The 17,220-nt window shown below is 46.2% G+C and overlaps 1 protein-coding gene across 1 annotated transcript in view; it reads right to left on the reverse strand.

Annotated features, from left to right (window-relative positions):
• LOC148480726 (uncharacterized) overlaps positions 1–17,220 on the reverse strand; it is a 280,051-nt gene that overhangs the window by 93,191 nt on the left and 169,640 nt on the right. The window contains 1 exon segment of the mRNA XM_088453954.1: positions 9,652–9,659. Within this exon segment, the coding sequence (XP_088310080.1) occupies positions 9,652–9,659 (8 nt within the window).

A 17,220-nucleotide genomic window follows, 5' to 3' on the forward strand; every position in this document is an offset into this window, starting at 1 on the left:
CAGTATGTGTAACAGAGTGCAGGCATGGTCTATACATTATATCACACACAGGTCATACTAGCTGTATCCTGCTGTGTCCTCACACTCTCCATATCTCCATCTCAGTATGTGTAACAGAGTGCAGGCATGGTCTATACATTATATCACACACAGGACATACTAGCTGTATCCTGCTGTGTCCTTACACTCTCCGTATCTCCACGTCATTATGTGTAACAGAGTGCAGGCATGGTCTATACATTATATCACACACAGGTCACACTAGCTGTATCCTGCTGTGTTCTCACACTCTCCATATCTCCATCTCACTATGTGTAACAGAGTGCAGGCATGGTCTATACATTATATCACACACAGGACATACTAGCTGTACCCTGCTGTGTCCTCACACTCTCCGTATCCCCATCTCAGTATGTGTAACAGAGTGCAGGCATGGTCTATACATTATATCACACACAGAACATACTAGCAGCATCCTGTTGTATCCTCACAATCTCCGTATCTCCATCTCAGTATGTGTAACAGAGTGTAGGCATGGTCTATACATTATATCACACACAGGACATACTAGCTGCACCCTGCTGTGTCCTCACAGTCTCCATATCTCCATCTCAGTATGTGTAACAGAGTGCAGGCATGGTCTATACATTATATCACACACAGGTCATACTAGCTGTATCCTACTGTGTCCTCACACTCTCCTGATCTCCATCTCAGTATGTGTAATATAGTGCAGGCATGGTCTATACATTATATCACACACAGGTCATACTAGCTGTATCCTGCTGTGTCCTCACACTCTCCATATCTCCATCTCAGTATGTGTAACAGAGTGCAGGCATGGTCTATACATTATATCACACACAGGTCATACTAGCTGTATCCTACTGTGTCCTCACACTCTCCTGATCTCCATCTCAGTATGTGTAACAGAGTGCAGGCATGGTCTATACATTATATCACACACAGGACATACTAGCTGTATCCTGCTGTGTCCTCACACTCTCCGTATCTCCATCTCAGTATGTGTAACAGAGTGCAGGCATGGTCTATACATTATATATCACACAGGACATACTAGCTGCATCCTGCTGTGTCCTCACACTCTCCATCTCAGTATGTGTAACAGAGTGCAGGCATGGTCTATACATTATATCACACACAGGTCATACTAGCTGTATCCTGCTGTGTCCTCACACTCTCCATATCTCCATCTCAGTATGTGTAACAGAGTGCAGGCATGGTCTATACATTATATCACACACAGGACATACTAGCTGTATCCTGCTGTGTCTTTACACTCTCCGTATCTCCACGTCATTATGTGTAACAGAGTGCAGGCATGGTCTATACATTATATCACACACAGGTCACACTAGCTGTATCCTGCTGTGTCCTCACACTCTCCATATCTCCATCTCACTATGTGTAACAGAGTGCAGGCATGGTCTATACATTATATCACACACAGGACATACTAGCTGTACCCTGCTGTGTCCTCACACTCTCCGTATCCCCATCTCAGTATGTGTAACAGAGTGCAGGCATGGTCTATACATTATATCACACACAGAACATACTAGCAGCATCCTGTTGTATCCTCACAATCTCCGTATCTCCATCTCAGTATGTGTAACAGAGTGTAGGCATGGTCTATACATTATATCACACACAGGACATACTAGCTGCACCCTGCTGTGTCCTCACACTCTCCATATCTCCATCTCAGTATGTGTAACAGAGTGCAGGCATGGTCTATACATTATATCACACACAGAACATACTAGCTGTATCCTGCTATGTCCTCACACTCTCCGTATATCCATCTCAGTATGTGTAACAGAGTGCAGGCATGGTCTATACATTATATCACACACAGGACATACTAGCTGCATCCTGCTGTGTCCTCACACTCTCCATATCTCCATCTCAGTATGTGTAACAGAGTGCAGGCATGGTCTATACATTATATCACACACAGAACATACTAGCTGTATCCTGCTATGTCCTCACACTCTCCGTATATCCATCTCAGTATGTGTAACAGAGTGCAGGCATGGTCTATACATTATATCACACACAGGACATACTAGCAGTACCCTGCTGTATCCTCACACTCTCCATATCTCCATCTCAGTATGTGTAACAGAGTGCAGGCATGGTCTATACATTATATCACACACAGGTCATACTAGCTGCACCCAGCTGTGTCCTCACACTCTCCGTATCTCCATCTCAGTATGTGTAACAGAGTGCAGGCATGGTCTATACATTATATCACACACAGGACATACTAGCAGCATCCTGTTGTATCCTCACAATCTCCGTATCTCCATCTCAGTATGTGTAACAGAGTGCAGGCATGGTCTATACATTATATCACACACAGGACATACTAGCTGCACCCTGCTGTGTCCTCACACTCTCCATATCTCCATCTCAGTATGTGTAACAGAGTGCAGGCATGGTCTATACATTATATCACACACAGGTCATACTAGCTGTATTCTACTGTGTCCTCACACTCTCCGTATCTCCATCTCAGTATGTGTAACAGAGTGCAGGCATGGTCTATACATTATATCACACACAGGTCATACTAGCTGTATCCTGCTGTGTCCTCACACTCTCCATATCTCCATCTCAGTATGTGTAACAGAGTGCAGGCATGGTCTATACATTATATCACACACAGGACATACTAGCTGTATCCTGCTGTGTCCTCACACTCTCCGTATCTCCATCTCAGTATGTGTAACAGAGTGCAGGCATGGTCTATACATTATATCACACACAGGTCATACTAGCTGTATCCTGCTGTGTCCTCACACTCTCCATATCTCCATCTCAGTATGTGTAACAGAGTGCAGGCATGGTCTATACATTATATCACACACAGGACATACTAGCTGTATCCTGCTGTGTCCTTACACTCTCCGTATCTCCACGTCATTATGTGTAACAGAGTGCAGGCATGGTCTATACATTATATCACACACAGGTCACACTAGCTGTATCCTGCTGTGTTCTCACACTCTCCATATCTCCATCTCACTATGTGTAACAGAGTGCAGGCATGGTCTATACATTATATCACACACAGGACATACTAGCTGTACCCTGCTGTGTCCTCACACTCTCCGTATCCCCATCTCAGTATGTGTAACAGAGTGCAGGCATGGTCTATACATTATATCACACACAGAACATACTAGCAGCATCCTGTTGTATCCTCACAATCTCCGTATCTCCATCTCAGTATGTGTAACAGAGTGTAGGCATGGTCTATACATTATATCACACACAGGACATACTAGCTGCACCCTGCTGTGTCCTCACACTCTCCATATCTCCATCTCAGTATGTGTAATATAGTGCAGGCATGGTCTATACATTATATCACACACAGGTCATACTAGCTGTATCCTGCTGTGTCCTCACACTCTCCATATCTCCATCTCAGTATGTGTAACAGAGTGCAGGCATGGTCTATACATTATATCACACACAGGACATACTAGCTGTACCCTGCTGTGTCCTCACACTCTCCGTATCCCCATCTCAGTATGTGTAACAGAGTGCAGGCATGGTCTATACATTATATCACACACAGAACATACTAGCACCATCCTGTTGTATCCTCACAATCTCCGTATCTCCATCTCAGTATGTGTAACAGAGTGTAGGCATGGTCTATACATTATATCACACACAGGACATACTAGCTGCACCCTGCTGTGTCCTCACACTCTCCATATCTCCATCTCAGTATGTGTAATATAGTGCAGGCATGGTCTATACATTATATCACACACAGGTCATACTAGCTGTATCCTGCTGTGTCCTCACACTCTCCATATCTCCATCTCAGTATGTGTAACAGAGTGCAGGCATGGTCTATACATTATATCACACACAGGTCATACTAGCTGTATCCTACTGTGTCCTCACACTCTCCTGATCTCCATCTCAGTATGTGTAACAGAGTGCAGGCATGGTCTATACATTATATCACACACAGGACATACTAGCTGCACCCTGCTGTGTCCTCACACTCTCCATATCTCCATCTCAGTATGTGTAACAGAGTGCAGGCATGGTCTATACATTATATCACACACAGGTCATACTAGCTGTATTCTACTGTGTCCTCACACTCTCCGTATCTCCATCTCAGTATGTGTAACAGAGTGCAGGCATGGTCTATACATTATATCACACACAGGTCATACTAGCTGTATCCTGCTGTGTCCTCACACTCTCCATATCTCCATCTCAGTATGTGTAACAGAGTGCAGGCATGGTCTATACATTATATCACACACAGGACATACTAGCTGTATCCTGCTGTGTCCTCACACTCTCCGTATCTCCATCTCAGTATGTGTAACAGAGTGCAGGCATGGTCTATACATTATATCACACACAGGTCATACTAGCTGTATCCTGCTGTGTCCTCACACTCTCCATATCTCCATCTCAGTATGTGTAACAGAGTGCAGGCATGGTCTATACATTATATCACACACAGGACATACTAGCTGTATCCTGCTGTGTCCTCACACTCTCCATATCTCCATCTCAGTATGTGTAACAGAGTGCAGGCATGGTCTATACATTATATCACACACAGGACATACTAGCTGTATCCTGCTGTGTCCTCACACTCTCCGGATCTCCATCTCAGTATGTGTAACAGAGTGCAGGCATGGTCTATATATTATATCACACACAGGTCATACTAGCTGTATTCTACTGTGTCCTCACACTCTCCATATCTCCATCTCAGTATGTGTAACAGAGTGCAGGCATGGTCTATACATTATATCACACACAGGACATACTAGCTGTATCCTGCTGTGTCCTTACACTCTCCGTATCTCCACGTCATTATGTGTAACAGAGTGCAGGCATGGTCCATACATTATATCACACACAGGTCATACTAGCTGTACCATGCTGTATCCTCACACTCTCCATATCTCCATCTCAGTATGTGTAACAGAGTGCAGGCATGGTCTATACATTATATCACACACAGGTCATACTAGCTGTATCCTGCTGTGTCCTCACACTCTCCATATCTCCATCTCAGTATGTGTAACAGAGTGCAGGCATGGTATATACATTATATCACACACAGGACATACTAGCTGCACCCTGCTGTGTCCTCACACTCTCCATATCTCCATCTCAGTATGTGTAACAGAGTGCAGGCATGGTCTATACATTATATCACACACAGGTCATACTACCTGTATCCTGCTGTATCCTCACACTCTCCATATCTCCATCTCAGTATGTGTAACAGAGTGCAGGCATGGTCTATACACTATATCACACACAGGACATACTAGCTGTATCCTGCTGTATCCTCACACTCTCCGTATCTCCATCTCAGTATGTGTAACAGAGTGCAGGCATGGTCTATACATTATATCACACACAGGTCATACTAGCTGCACCCTGCTGTGTCCTCACACTCTCCGTATCTCCATCTCAGTATGTGTAACAGAGTGAAGGCATGGTCTATACATTATATCACACACAGGACATACTAGCTGCACCCTGCTGTGTCCTCACACTCTCCATATCTCCATCTCAGTATGTGTAACAGAGTGCAGGCATGGTCTATACATTATATCACACACAGGACATACTAGCTGTATCCTGCTGTGTCCTCACACTCTCCATATCTCCATCTCAGTATGTGTAACAGAGTGCAGGCATGGTCTATACATTATATCACACACAGGACATACTAGCTGCACCCTGCTGTGTCCTCACACTCTCCATATCTCCATCTCAGAATGTGTAACAGAGTGCAGGCATGGTCTATACATTATATCACACACAGGACATACTAGCTGTATCCTGCTGTGTCCTCACACTCTCCATATCTCCATCTCAGTATGTGTAACAGAGTGCAGGCATGGTCTATTCATTATATCACACACAGGTCATACTAGCTGTATCCTGCTGTGTCCTCACACTCTCCATATCTCCATCTCAGTATGTGTAACAGAGTGCAGGCATGGTCTATACATTATATCACACACAGGACATACTAGCTGCACCCTGCTGTGTCCTCACACTCTCCGTATCTCCATCTCAGTATGTGTAACAGAGTGCAGGCATGGTCTATACATTATATCACACACAGGTCATACTAGCTGTATCCTACTGTGTCCTCACACTCTCCTGATCTCCATCTCAGTATGTGTAACAGAGTGCAGGCATGGTCTATACATTATATCACACACAGGTCATACTAGCTGTACCATGCTGTATCCTCACACTCTCCATATCTCCATCTCAGTATGTGTAACAGAGTGCAGGCATGGTCTATACACTATATCACACACAGGACATACTAGCTGTATCCTGCTGTATCCTCACACTCTCCATATCTCCATCTCAGTATGTGTAACAGAGTGCAGGCATGGTCTATACACTATATCACACACAGGACATACTAGCTGCATCCTGCTGTGTCCTCACACTCTCCATATCTCCATCTCAGTATGTGTAACAGAGTGCAGGCATGGTCTATACATTATATCACACACAGGACATACTAGCTGCACCCTGCTGTGTCCTCACACTCTCCGTATCTCCATCTCAGTATGTGTAACAGAGTGCAGGCATGGTCTATACATTATATCACACAGGACATACTAGCTGCACCCTGCTGTGTCCTCACACTCTCCGTATCTCCATCTCAGTATGTGTAACAGAGTGCAGGCATGGTCTATACATTATATCACACACAGGACATACTAGCTGCACCCTGCTGTGTCCTCACACTCTCCATATCTCCATCTCAGTATGTGTAACAGAGTGCAGGCATGGTCTATACATTATATCACACATAGGACATACTAGCTGCATCCTGCTGTGTCCTCACACTCTCCATTTCTACATCTCAGTATGTGTAACAGAGTGCAGGCATGGTCTATACATTATATCACACACAGGACATACTAGCTGCATCCTGCTGTGTCCTCACACTCTCCATATCTCCATCTCAGTATGTGTAATAGAGTGCAGGCATGGTCTATACATTATATCACACACAGGTCATACTAGCTGTATCCTGCTGTGTCCTCACACTCTCCATATCTCCATCTCAGTATGTGTAACAGAGTGCAGGCATGGTCTATACATTATATCACACACAGGACATACTAGCTGTATCCTGCTGTGTCTTTATACTCTCCGTATCTCCACGTCATTATGTGTAACAGAGTGCAGGCATGGTCTATACATTATATCACACACAGGTCACACTAGCTGTATCCTGCTGTGTCCTCACACTCTCCATATCTCCATCTCACTATGTGTAACAGAGTGCAGGCATGGTCTATACATTATATCACACACAGGACATACTAGCTGTACCCTGCTGTGTCCTCACACTCTCCGTATCCCCATCTCAGTATGTGTAACAGAGTGCAGGCATGGTCTATACATTATATCACACACAGAACATACTAGCAGCATCCTGTTGTATCCTCACAATCTCCGTATCTCCATCTCAGTATGTGTAACAGAGTGTAGGCATGGTCTATACATTATATCACACACAGGACATACTAGCTGCACCCTGCTGTGTCCTCACACTCTCCATATCTCCATCTCAGTATGTGTAATATAGTGCAGGCATGGTCTATACATTATATCACACACAGGTCATACTAGCTGTATCCTGCTGTATCCTCACACTCTCCGTATCTCCATCTCAGTATGTGTAACAGAGTGCAGGCATGGTCTATACATTATATCACACACAGGACATATTAGCAGCATCCTGTTGTATCCTCACAATCTCCGTATCTCCATCTCAGTATGTGTAACAGAGTGCAGGCATGGTCTATACATTATATCACACACAGGACATACTAGCTGTATCCTGCTGTGTCCTCACACTCTCCGTATCTCCATCTCAGTATGTGTAACAGAGTGCAGGCATGGTCTATACATTATATCACACACAGGTCATACTAGCTGTATCCTGCTGTGTCCTCACACTCTCCATATCTCCATCTCAGTATGTGTAACAGAGTGCAGGCATGGTCTATACATTATATCACACACAGGACATACTAGCTGTATCCTGCTGTGTCCTTACACTCTCCGTATCTCCACGTCATTATGTGTAACAGAGTGCAGGCATGGTCTATACATTATATCACACACAGGTCACACTAGCTGTATCCTGCTGTGTCCTCACACTCTCCATATCTCCATCTCACTATGTGTAACAGAGTGCAGGCATGGTCTATACTAGGGGTGTGCACCGGCCACTTTTCGTGTTTTGTGTTTTGGTTTTGGATCTGGATCTTTCTTCGTGTTTTGGATCTGGATTGGTTTTGCCAAAACCACCCTTCCGTGTTTTGGGTTCTGGGTTTTGTGTTTTGGATCTGTATTTTTTTTTAAAAAAGCATAAAAACAGCTAAAATCACAGAATTTGTAGGTTTTTCTGCTCCTATGCTATTATTAACCTCAATAACCTTAATTTCCACTAATTTCCAGTCTATTCTGAACACCTCACACCTCACAATAGTGTTTTTATGTCCAAAACGTTGCACCGAGGTAGCTGGATGACTATGCTAAGCGACACGAGTGGGCGGCACAAACACGTGACCCATCTAGGCGTGAAACTGCAGTGGCAGACAGGATGGCAGTTTGAAAAACTAGGCCCCAAACTGTACATAATGCAAAGAAAAAAAAGAGGTGCAAGATGGAATTGTCCTTGGGCCCTCCCACCCACCCTTATGTTGTATAAACAGGACATGCACACTTTAACAAACCAATCATTTCAGCGCCAGGGTCTGCCACACAACTGTGGCTGAAATGATTGGTTCGTTTGGGCCCCCACAAAACAAGCTGGCAATTAATGTGTCCCTGCACAAACTGGCTCTATGGAGGCAAGATGTCATCCTCATCCTCCTCATCCACCGATTCCTCACCCTCTTCAGTGTGTACATCCTCATCCTCACAAAGTATTAACTCGTCCCCACTTGAATCCACCACCACAGGTCCCTCTGTACCTTCTGGAGGCTGGTCTCCCTGGAAGAGCTGATAATTCATTTTGATGAACATCATCTTCTCCACATTCTGTGGAAGCAACCTCCTACGCCTTTCGCTGACAAGGTTCCCGGCTGCACTAAACACTCTTTCGGAGTACACACTGGAGGGGGGGCAACTCAGGTAAAATAGAGCCAGTTTGTACAGGGGCCTCCAAATTGCCTCTTTTTCCTGCCAGTACAGGTATGGACTGTCTGCCATGCCTACTTGGATGCTGTCACCGATGTAATCCTCCACCATTCTGTCAATGGTGACAGTATCATATGCAGTGACAGTAGACATGTCAGAAATTGTTGCCAGGTCCTTCAGTCCGGACCAGATGTCCAAACTTGGTCCTGCCTGCCCTGCATCACCGCCAGCGGGTTGCTTAGGATACCTAAGTTTTTTCCTGGCAGCCCCAGTTGCAGGAGAAAATGAAGAAGGAGCCGTTGACGTGTCACGTTCCGCTTCAGCTGACAGTGTGTTCACCAGCAGGTCTTTGCACCTCTGCAGGCTTGTGTCGGCCGGAAAGAGAGACACCACATAGGCTTTAAACCTAGGATCGAGCACGGTGGCCAAAACGTAGTGGTCTGATTTCAACAGATTGACCACCCTGGAATCCTGGCAAAGCGAATGAAGGGCTTCATCCACAAGTCCCACATGCCGAGCGGAATCGCTCCGTCTTAGCTCCTCCTTCACTTTCTCCAGCTGCTTCTGCAAAAGCCTGATGAGGGGAATGACCTGACTCAAGCTGGCAGTGTCTGAACTGACTTCACGTGTGGCAAGTTCGAAGGGCTGGAGAACCTTGCACAACACGGAAATCATTCTCCACTGCGCTTGAGTCAGGTGCATACCCCCTCCTTTGCCTATGTCATAGGTGGATGTATAGGCTTGTATGGCCTTTTGCTGCTCCTCCATCCTCTGAAGCATATAGAGGGTTGAGTTCCACCGCGTCACAACCTCTTGCTTCAGGTGATGGCGGGGCAGGTTCAAGAGTGTTTGCTGGCGCTCCAGTCTTCGGCACGCAGTCGCTGAATGGCGAAAGTGACCAGAAATTTTTCGGGCCACCCAAAGCGTCTCCTGCACGCCCCTGTCGCTTTTCAGAAAATTCTGCACCACCAAGTTTATTGTGTGAGCAAAACATGGGACGTGCTGGAATTTGCCCAGATGTAATGCCCGCACAATATTGGTGGCGTTGTCAGATATCACAAGTCCCCAGGAGAGTCTAAGTGGGGTAAGCCACTGGGCGATGATTTCCCTCAGTTTCTCTAAGAGGTTGTCGGCGGTGTGCCTCTTACTGAAACCGGTGATACACAGCGTAGCCTGCCTTGTAACGAGCTGGCATTTCTGAGATGCTGCTACTGGTGACGCTGCTGCTGTTGCTGCGTAAGGTGATACATCTACCCAGTGGGCTGTCACAGTCATATAGTCCTTAGTCTGCCCTGTTCCACTTGTCCACATGTCCGTGGTTAAGTGGACATTGTGTACAACGGCATTTTTCAGGACACTGAGGACACTTTTTCTGACGTTTCTGTACAGTCTCGGTATCGCCTGCCTAGTGAAGTGGAATCTAGACGGGATTTGGAACCGGGGACACACTACCTCCATCAATTGTCTAAATCCCACTGCACTAATGGCGGATACCGGACGCACGTCTAACACCAACATAGCAGTCAAGGCCTCAGTTATACGTTTTGCTTCAGGATGACTGCTGTCGTACTTCATCCTCCTCGCTAAGGACTGTTGGAGGGTCAATTGTTTAGTAAAAGTAGTGGTGTTCCTACTTCCTCTCTGGGATGATGAACGACTCCCAGCAGCAGCAACAGCAGCAGCGGCAGCAGTAGGCGTAGCAATGCAGGATCCTCCGGAGGAATCCCGGATAGGAGAGTCAGTCATGCCAGTGACATGGCCTGCAGGACTACTTCCGATCCTAACTAAGGAGGAAATTGACGAGGAGGGAGTTGACGGTGTGGTTTGCAGGCGCTTGGATACAACAGGACAACGGGATTTAGGTGTCCCTGGACTGCTTACGGTCTTAGCCAAAGTTTCTGAACTTGACAGTAACTTTTTATGAACGCGCTGCAGGTGCCGTATAAGGGAGGATGTTCCTAGGTGGTTGACGTCCCTACCCCTACTTATTTCACCTTTACATATGGTACATATGGCAAGACAGTTGTTGTCCGGATTTGGATAGAAATATTGCCAGACCAAAGAGGTGGAATGTTTGGTCTTCTGCCCAGGCATGACCGTGATGGGCTTTTTCATCCCACGGACAACAACTGTCTCCCCCGGAGCCTGATTTAAACAAACCACATCACCATCAGAATCCTCCTCGCCAACTTCCTCCTCAGCGCCAGCTACACCAGTATCCTCATCCTGTTGTACTTCAACAGTGACATCTTCAATTTGCATATCAGCAAGTGGACTGTGGGTGCTCCTTTCAGCACTTGCAGGGGGCGTGCAAATGGTGGAAAGAGCCACCTCTTCCCGTCCAGTGCTGGGAAGGTCAGGCATCGCAACCACCACCACACTTGGACTCTCCTTGGGGATTTGTGATATCTTCTTAGAAAGCACAGTTCTTCGCTGTGCTTTTGCCAGCTTAACTCTTTTGATTTTTTTAGTGGGAGGAGGGCTTCCATCGTCATGTGAAGCTGAACCACTAGTCATGAACATACTAGGGATCGACCTTAGCCGTTCCTTGCCACTCCGTGTCGTAAATGGCATATTGGCAAGTTTACGTTTCTCTTCAGCTGATTTAAATGTCTTTTTCAAGGTCATTTTCCTGAACTTTGCCATTTGGGATTGTATGTGCCCTCTACTATGACATTGGGCATCGGCCTTGGCAGACGACGTTGATGGCATGTTATCGTCTATGTCATGACTAGTGGCAGCAGCTTCAGCACTAGGAGGAAGTGGTTCTTGATCTTTCTCTATTTTATTTTTATCGGAGAAAGTTTGGTCCTCCATTTATGTTATATCGATTTGATATATACGTGCGGCTAAACACAGAAAATAATTTTTTTTTGGGTTTGGACTAGAGTGTACTTTGTGGGTTACAGCACCCTTTAACGGTCAAGCCAGCCGGCCCTTTACTTATGACACAGGCGCACGCTTGGCACTACTTTGTTGATGCACGTGCGGCTACTGCGCACACAATTCACAAACACAGAAAATAATTTTTTTTTTGGTTTGGACTGGAGTGTACTTTCGGGGGTTACAGCACCCTTAACGGTCAAGCCAGCCGGCCCTTTACTTATGACACAGGCGCACGCTTGGCACTACTTTGTTGATGCACGTGCGGCTACTGCGCACACAATTCACAAACACAGAAAATAATTTTTTTTTGGTTTGGACTGGAGTGTACTTTCGGGGGTTACAGCACCCTTTAACGGTCAAGCCAGCCGGCCCTTTACTTATGACACAGGCGCACGCTTGGCACTACTTTGTTGATGCACGTGCGGCTACTGCGCACACAATTCACAAACACAGAAAATAATTTTTTTTTTGGTTTGGACTGGAGTGTACTTTCGGGGGTTACAGCACCCTTAACGGTCAAGCCAGCCGGCCCTTTACTTATGACACAGGCGCACGCTTGGCACTACTTTGTTGATGCACGTGCGGCTACTGCGCACACAATTCACAAACACAGAAAATAATTTTTTTTTGGTTTGGACTGGAGTGTACTTTCGGGGGTTACAGCACCCTTTAACGGTCAAGCCAGCCGGCCCTTTACTTATGACACAGGCGCACGCTTGGCACTACTTTGTTGATGCACGTGCGGCTACTGCGCACACAATTCACAAACACAGAAAATAATTTTTTTTTAGGTTTGGACTGGAGTGTACTTTGGGGGTTACAGCACCCTTTAACGGTCAAGCCAGCCGGCCCTTTACTTATGACACAGGCGCACGCTTGGCACTACTTTGTTGATGCACGTGCGGCTACTGCGCACACAATTCACAAACACAGAAAATAATTTTTTTTTTGGTTTGGACTGGAGTGTACTTTCGGGGGTTACAGCACCCTTAACGGTCAAGCCAGCCGGCCCTTTACTTATGACACAGGCGCACGCTTGGCACTACTTTGTTGATGCACGTGCGGCTACTGCGCACACAATTCACAAACACAGAAAATAATTTTTTTTTTGGTTTGGACTGGAGTGTACTTTGGGGGTTACAGCACCCTTTAACGGTCAAGCCAGCCGGCCCTTTACTTATGACACAGGCGCACGCTTGGCACTACTTTGTTGATGCACGTGCGGCTACTGCGCACACAATTCACAAACACAGAAAATAATTTTTTTTTTGGTTTGGACTGGAGTGTACTTTCGGGGGTTACAGCACCCTTAACGGTCAAGCCAGCCGGCCCTTTACTTATGACACAGGCGCACGCTTGGCACTACTTTGTTGATGCACGTGCGGCTACTGCGCACACAATTCACAAACACAGAAAATAATTTTTTTTTGGTTTGGACTGGAGTGTACTTTCGGGGGTTACAGCACTTTTTAACGGTCAAGCCAGCCGGCCCTTTACTTATGACACAGGCGCACGCTTGGCACTACTTTGTTGATGCACGTGCGGCTACTGCGCACACAATTCACAAACACAGAAAATAATTTTTTTTTGGTTTGGACTGGAGTGTACTTTCGGGGGTTACAGCACCCTTTAACGGTCAAGCCAGCCGGCCCTTTACTTATGACACAGGCGCACGCTTGGCACTACTTTGTTGATGCACGTGCGGCTACTGCGCACACAATTCACAAACACAGAAAATAATTTTTTTTTGGTTTGGACTGGAGTGTACTTTGGGGGTTACAGCACCCTTTAACGGTCAAGCCAGCCGGCCCTTTACTTATGACACAGGCGCACGCTTGGCACTACTTTGTTGATGCACGTGCGGCTACTGCGCACACAATTCACAAACACAGAAAATAAATTTTTTTTTGGTTTGGACTGGAGTGTACTTTCGGGGGTTACAGCACCCTTAACGGTCAAGCCAGCCGGCCCTTTACTTATGACACAGGCGCACGCTTGGCACTACTTTGTTGATGCACGTGCGGCTACTGCGCACACAATTCACAAACACAGAAAATAATTTTTTTTTTGGTTTGGACTGGAGTGTACTTTCGGGGGTTACAGCACCCTTAACGGTCAAGCCAGCTGGCCCTTTACTTATGACACAGGCGCACGCTTGGCACTACTTTGTTGATGCACGTGCGGCTACTGCGCACACAATTCACAAACACAGAAAATAATTTTTTTTTGGTTTGGACTGGAGTGTACTTTCGGGGGTTACAGCACCCTTAACGGTCAAGCCAGCCGGCCCTTTACTTATGACACAGGCGCACGCTTGGCACTACTTTGTTGATGCACGTGCGGCTACTGCGCACACAATTCACAAACACAGAAAATAATTTTTTTTTTGGTTTGGACTGGAGTGTACTTTCGGGGGTTACAGCACCCTTTAACGGTCAAGCCAGCCGGCCCTTTACTTATGACACAGGTGCACGCTTGGCACTACTTTGTTGATGCACGTGCGGCTACTGCGCACACAATTCACAAACACAGAAAATAATTTTTTTTTTGGTTTGGACTGGAGTGTACTTTCGGGGGTTACAGCACCCTTAACGGTCAAGCCAGTCGGCCCTTTACTTATGACACAGGCGCACGCTTGGCACTACTTTGTTGATGCACGTGCGGCTACTGCGCACACAATTCACAAACACAGAAAATAATTTTTTTTTGGTTTGGACTGGAGTGTACTTTCGGGGGTTACAGCACCCTTTAACGGTCAAGCCAGCCGGCCCTTTACTTATGACACAGGCGCACGCTTGGCACTACTTTGTTGATGCACGTGCGGCTACTGCGCACACAATTCACAAACACAGAAAATATATTATTTTTTTAGCACTTGGGGGGAGCACCCCTGATGGACAGAGCACCCCCTGGACAACACTACAGCACTCCTTTAGGACTGGGACACTGCACAGGACTTTGGAGTGGACACAGCCCCTATGGAGAACTGACTGCACAACACAGTCCAGCCAGCCCCTATGGACTTTGAAGTAGTGGACACAGCCCCTATTAACAACAGCAGCACAGCACAACACAGCCAGCCCCTATGGACTTTGAAGTAGTGGACAACAGCAGCACTACACTACACTACACAGCCCTAACTCCCACCCTCCCTCTTCACTGTCCACAGCCGAGTGAGAAAATGGCGCCGACGCGGGTACCTTATATAGGATCCAAAACCCGCGAGACTCGGAAGGCGGGATGATGACGTTTTGCCTCGATTTCAGATCCGAGTCAGGCGGGAAAAGTCGAGCCTGACTCGGATCGGACTCGGATCGGGGGGGGCTCGGGGGGGTTCGGATTTCAGAAATCCGAACCCGCTCACCCCTAGTCTATACATTATATCACACACAGGACATACTAGCTGTACCCTGCTGTGTCCTCACACTCTCCGTATCCCCATCTCAGTATGTGTAACAGAGTGCAGGCATGGTCTATACATTATATCACACACAGAACATACTAGCAGCATCCTGTTGTATCCTCACAATCTCCGTATCTCCATCTCAGTATGTGTAACAGAGTGCAGGCATGGTCTATACATTATATCACACACAGGACATACTAGCTGCACCCTGCTGTGTCCTCACACTCTCCATATCTCCATCTCAGTATGTGTAATATAGTGCAGGCATGGTCTATACATTATATCACACACAGGTCATACTAGCTGTATCCTGCTGTGTCCTCACACTCTCCATATCTCCATCTCAGTATGTGTAACAGAGTGCAGGCATGGTCTATACATTATATCACACACAGGACATACTAGCTGTACCCTGCTGTGTCCTCACACTCTCCGTATCTCCATCTCAGTATGTGTAACAGAGTGCAGGCATGGTCTATACATTATATCACACACAGAACATACTAGCAGCATCCTGTTGTATCCTCACAATCTCCGTATCTCCATCTCAGTATGTGTAACAGAGTGCAGGCATGGTTTATACATTATATCACACACAGGACATACTAGCTGCACCCTGCTGTGTCCTCACACTCTCCATATCTCCATCTCAGTATGTGTAATATAGTGCAGGCATGGTTTATACATTATATCACACACAGAACATACTAGCTGTATCCTGCTGTGTCCTCACACTCTCCATATCTCCATCTCAGTATGTGTAACAGAGTGCAGACATGGTCTATACATTATATCACACACAGGTCATACTAGCTGTATCCTGCTGTGTCCTCACACTCTCCATATCTCCATCTCAGTATGTGTAACAGAGTGCAGGCATGGTCTATACATTATATCACACACAGGACATACTAGCTGCACCCTGCTGTGTCCTCACACTCTCCATATCTCCATCTCGGTATGTGTAACAGAGTGCAGGCATGGTCTATACATTATATCACACACAGGTCATACTAGCTGTATCCTACTGTGTCCTCACACTCTCCTGATCTCCATCTCAGTATGTGTAACAGAGTGCAGGCATGGTCTATACATTATATCACACACAGGACATACTAGCTGTATCCTGCTGTATCCTCACACTCTCCATATCTCCATCTCAGTATGTGTAACAGAGTACAGGCATGGTCTATACATTATATCACACACAGGTCATACTAGCTGTATCCTGCTGTATCCTCACACTCTCCATATCTCCATCTCAGTATGTGTAACAGAGTGCAGGCATGGTCTATACATTATATCACACACAGGTCATACCAGCTGCACCCTGCTGTGTCCTCACACTCTCCATATCTCCATCTCAGTATGTGTAACAGAGTGCAGGCATGGTCTATACATTATATCACACACAGGTCACACTAGCTGTATCCTGCTGTGTCCTCACACTCTCCATATCTCCATCTCAGTATGTGTAACAGAGTGCAGGCATGGTCTATAAATTATCTCAAACACTGCATGATACAGCTGTCAGATCTCTGGGCTGGTAACACACAGTGACATGATGTGAGGAGGAGAGCAGGAGTATAATAGGGGCTGATGGCTCCTGATGTATGAGATACACTATGGTAGCAATTCCTAAGGTACCAGAATATTGTGAATATGGTGTATATTGACTCCACGACAGAGGAGTTACAGGAGAAAAATGT

This window comes from Taudactylus pleione, unplaced genomic scaffold, assembly GCF_031769625.1.
Source record: "Taudactylus pleione unplaced genomic scaffold, aTauple2 ptg000603l, whole genome shotgun sequence".
Taxonomy (NCBI): domain Eukaryota; kingdom Metazoa; phylum Chordata; class Amphibia; order Anura; family Myobatrachidae; genus Taudactylus; species Taudactylus pleione.